General features: G+C 32.3%; 1 protein-coding gene across 1 annotated transcript; it reads left to right on the forward strand.

Annotated features, from left to right (window-relative positions):
* The first annotated feature begins 784 nt into the window (after positions 1–784).
* LOC124355215 lies at positions 785–2452 on the forward strand. Its single transcript, XM_046806238.1, has 2 exons — positions 785–1158; positions 2014–2452. The coding sequence occupies exons 1-2, from the start codon at positions 951–953 to the stop codon at positions 2277–2279; spliced, it is 474 nt and encodes a 157-aa protein (XP_046662194.1). The 5' UTR covers positions 785–950; the 3' UTR covers positions 2280–2452.
* Positions 2453–3502: the final 1050 nt, after the last annotated feature.

The following is a 3502-nucleotide window of genomic DNA, read 5'->3' on the forward strand; positions in this document are numbered from 1 at the left end:
ACCCAACAAATAGAGCTCTTTAAAAAACCTAAATTATTATTCTTCCAATATAAAGTCAATGTTTTATAAGTGTGTTTACTGCCTATTATAATAACAAATGTCTGGATTGTTTCAGAAAACCAGTTAAAGGAAGAAGGAAATCTGCACCAAACAGTGTTCCTGTGGAGTTTAAAACAGAATCCTTCAGACGATGATATGCTGATTGTCGATGATAATGATGAGATCGTTCACACCTGCAAGTCCACAGAGATGTCAGAAGAAGATGAGTACATTTATGAGACACTGGATGATCCAGACTCTGCTCTGCAGATTATGAAGGAGAAGCCTCCATCTCAAGTTAAACCGACAGCGATACGTTCTGGAAACACACTGTTTGCCCCACAAGCTGTAGCTCGCTATGGTGGGTCGGGACGCATCCGTAAAGTTACTCCAAAGATGCAGAACTCTATTATTGCCAAGAAACTGAAACAGGCTCAGCAAGTACTTACTCCAACACAACAATACCCCTAAAATAATTACTGTACCAAAAAGTACAGTACCACATAAAGTTACCATCCTGCACAAAAAAAGCCACAAGTGTAAATAAATCTAATGGTGAAAAATCTGTTCTCTTCAGTGACCAAATCGAACGACATGTAGCGACTGTGAACCCTAATATCATAAGAGTCGAAAGATTAAATGAAAAAGAAACCCAGCCTGCGGCAGACAAAGAAGATGGTTCGAGTACAGAACATCCAAACGAGTCAAAGTTGGACACGTCCAGGTTTAAAGTTGTCAAGTTGAAGGGTAGAAATCCTATTATATTTTCTCCCGAACAGCTCCCTGATATTCAATCCTTCTTGAAGTCCGAGGCAGAATATAACAAGGAAGATAGCCCTACGAAATCACTGCTGAAGGTGAAGTCTGTTGATAATCTTAACAACCAGAGCACTGTGGAGAACGGCAACAATATGGACATCATACATTCGGTGGGTCTGGTGAGGAAAACTCCTGAAAAAGTGATTAGTCACCAGAGTTATTCGAGGGCATACTCATGGAATAGACCAGGTGCCAAGGCGGCCAACAAACCGATTACAACTGAGAAAATACAGCCTGATTCACAGACTAATGACTATGAGATAGAAGAGACTTGGAATGATATTAAAGAAGAACAAATAGGTAACGTATTAGACTTTTTACAGTTTTTTTTGTGAATTTAAAATCATCAAAAAGGAAGAAAAAGAAATTTATGGTGGCAAAACATAACTAAAGATTCAACAAAATATAAGTTGTGTCTTTTTTAATTAAGTTTGCAACAGAGCTTTTTTTAACGTAAAAAAGCACAGAACAAAAAACGTTAATTATGAAAGAGTATTTTTGAGAGTTTATTTATTTTTATTTCAGATATTGAAAAACATTATATCATTATTTTTTATTAAAATCACAAGTAAATATGCTTTTAAAATTTAGTTTATTACCCTGCTGTAACTTTTGCTATCATAAAAACTTAGTTTTAGTAGTTAAAAAATCAAACATATACACTTGAATTAGCTGAGGTGCTGTTGCTTTTTATTAACCTTCTAAATGCTATATTAGTGTCCAAGTAGTGATAGATAATGCTATTATGTAAATTAAGAAAGTTATCACTTTACAATATTCCAGTCTCTTGATAGACAAAACTAACTGAATACAGCAAGTTTAATTTTATTTTACATTTGATGTAGTATTAATTAATTGTACTAACATTTTTCAACAAAAGTATTGCTGATTTTATTTTTCTATTTTTAAAGTAGTTTTAATAAATCAGTAATATAAATTAACAATTAATAAAATTAAACTTTGCATTTTAAAACAAAAACATTATTTGCCTTGGTACGTAAACTTTTTAAGGCAACCAACTAGACATACAACAACTAAATTTGGACATAAGTAACTTGTTACGCAAAACAAGATTTTCCAAGGATTTATGCCTTCAACTTGTTGACTTTGTTATAAAAGAAACTTATGAGATTGTAATCTGTAATGTTTTTATAGATGATGATGCGACATGGGACCAGTTGCCTGAGATGACCTCTCCCAAAGAGCAGATAATGACCCAGTTCAGTCCAGTTGTGGATAGAGCCCAGACCTGGAACCAAGTCAATGAGGCCAAGTTGGAACTAGTGGCCTTCCAGAGGAGACTGTTGGAGGAACAACACAAGAAGAATCTCGAGTACATGAAGAAAGAACACGATCTAAAGATGACATTGTTAAAGGCAGAAATAGATCTGAAACGTAAACAACTCAACATAATGCTGTAAAATTTAGGGTTAATAATTTTTTTTGTTAGGGTTTAGTGATTTATTAATGTTGATCTCAGTGTATATACATATAAATATCAAACCTTATTTTTATTTAATGTGTATTATTTATTACTGTACATACATAATTTTCAAAAGAATAAATCCAAATCAGGAGTTTTTGTTGCAATTAACTGTAAGAACTTTTATGTTTTCTCCCTTCTTGAAACACTTATTGTATATCGGAACCAAAGACAATATAAACCTATCTTATTGATTTGAACTAAGGTCAGCCAATGGAGTTATGCTATTACATCCTTTCAATGGCAGTACTAGATCTGACCATTGGATCTTGTTTTCAGCTGTTATTCCAGTGAGACTTTTGTGTTTTCTCTTTGAGATCTGAACTTAGGATCTTGGATCTGACTTATTATTGAAAACAGTCACACACCAAATCTTTAGATTATGTCGCTGGGGAGCATTTATTTGTGTTGGCTAATCTGATTTAATTCAAATCTATTGCCAGAATTTGAATTCTGGTCTTTTTCAATCTCAATACTTCAGGAGACAAAATATATATTTTTTGTTTTTTTAGTAATTTAAACTACTATATGGGTCTACTAGTTACCAGATTCAAACAATATGAGAGAGAGAGAGAAAAACATTATTTCAAGATCACAAAGACCTGGAATGGCATTACAAATTTATACATTGTTATATGGGCAGTTCACATACACACACACAAGAAAGTTTGGGCTTGGCAAATGAACTGTATATTCATGTATATTTTATATTTGGATTTTCCAATATAAATTAATGGCATCATAACTGACCTCTCATAAAAATAAGGTCAAAATTAAAAAAAAGTATTTAACTGAATTGTATGAAGAACGGCAAAAGTATAAATATAAATAATTATATTTAATAATCATGATTTGGTCCTTTAAGCAAATTTTGAATGGGCTACTTTTCTCCACGTTAAGACTAAACATAACAGAAAATGTTAACACAATTTTACCTGATGGCTGGCAACACCTCTATGACTAAACTTATTTTTCTTTCAATCTTTATACTTTCAAACTAGAAATTCATAAAGTTATTTTATGTATAAGAAAAACATTATGATACAAAACTTGAATTAAAAATTTCAAAATGGAAATTGAAGGGAGTCACTATGTGAATGACAAAACCTTATGAATTTTGAAATTTTTACCTTTAAGATCGGTTGATTAGTTCAATTAGAA

The sequence above is a fragment of the Homalodisca vitripennis genome, chromosome 2 (assembly GCF_021130785.1).
Source record: "Homalodisca vitripennis isolate AUS2020 chromosome 2, UT_GWSS_2.1, whole genome shotgun sequence".
NCBI classification, from domain to species: Eukaryota; Metazoa; Arthropoda; class Insecta; order Hemiptera; family Cicadellidae; genus Homalodisca; species Homalodisca vitripennis.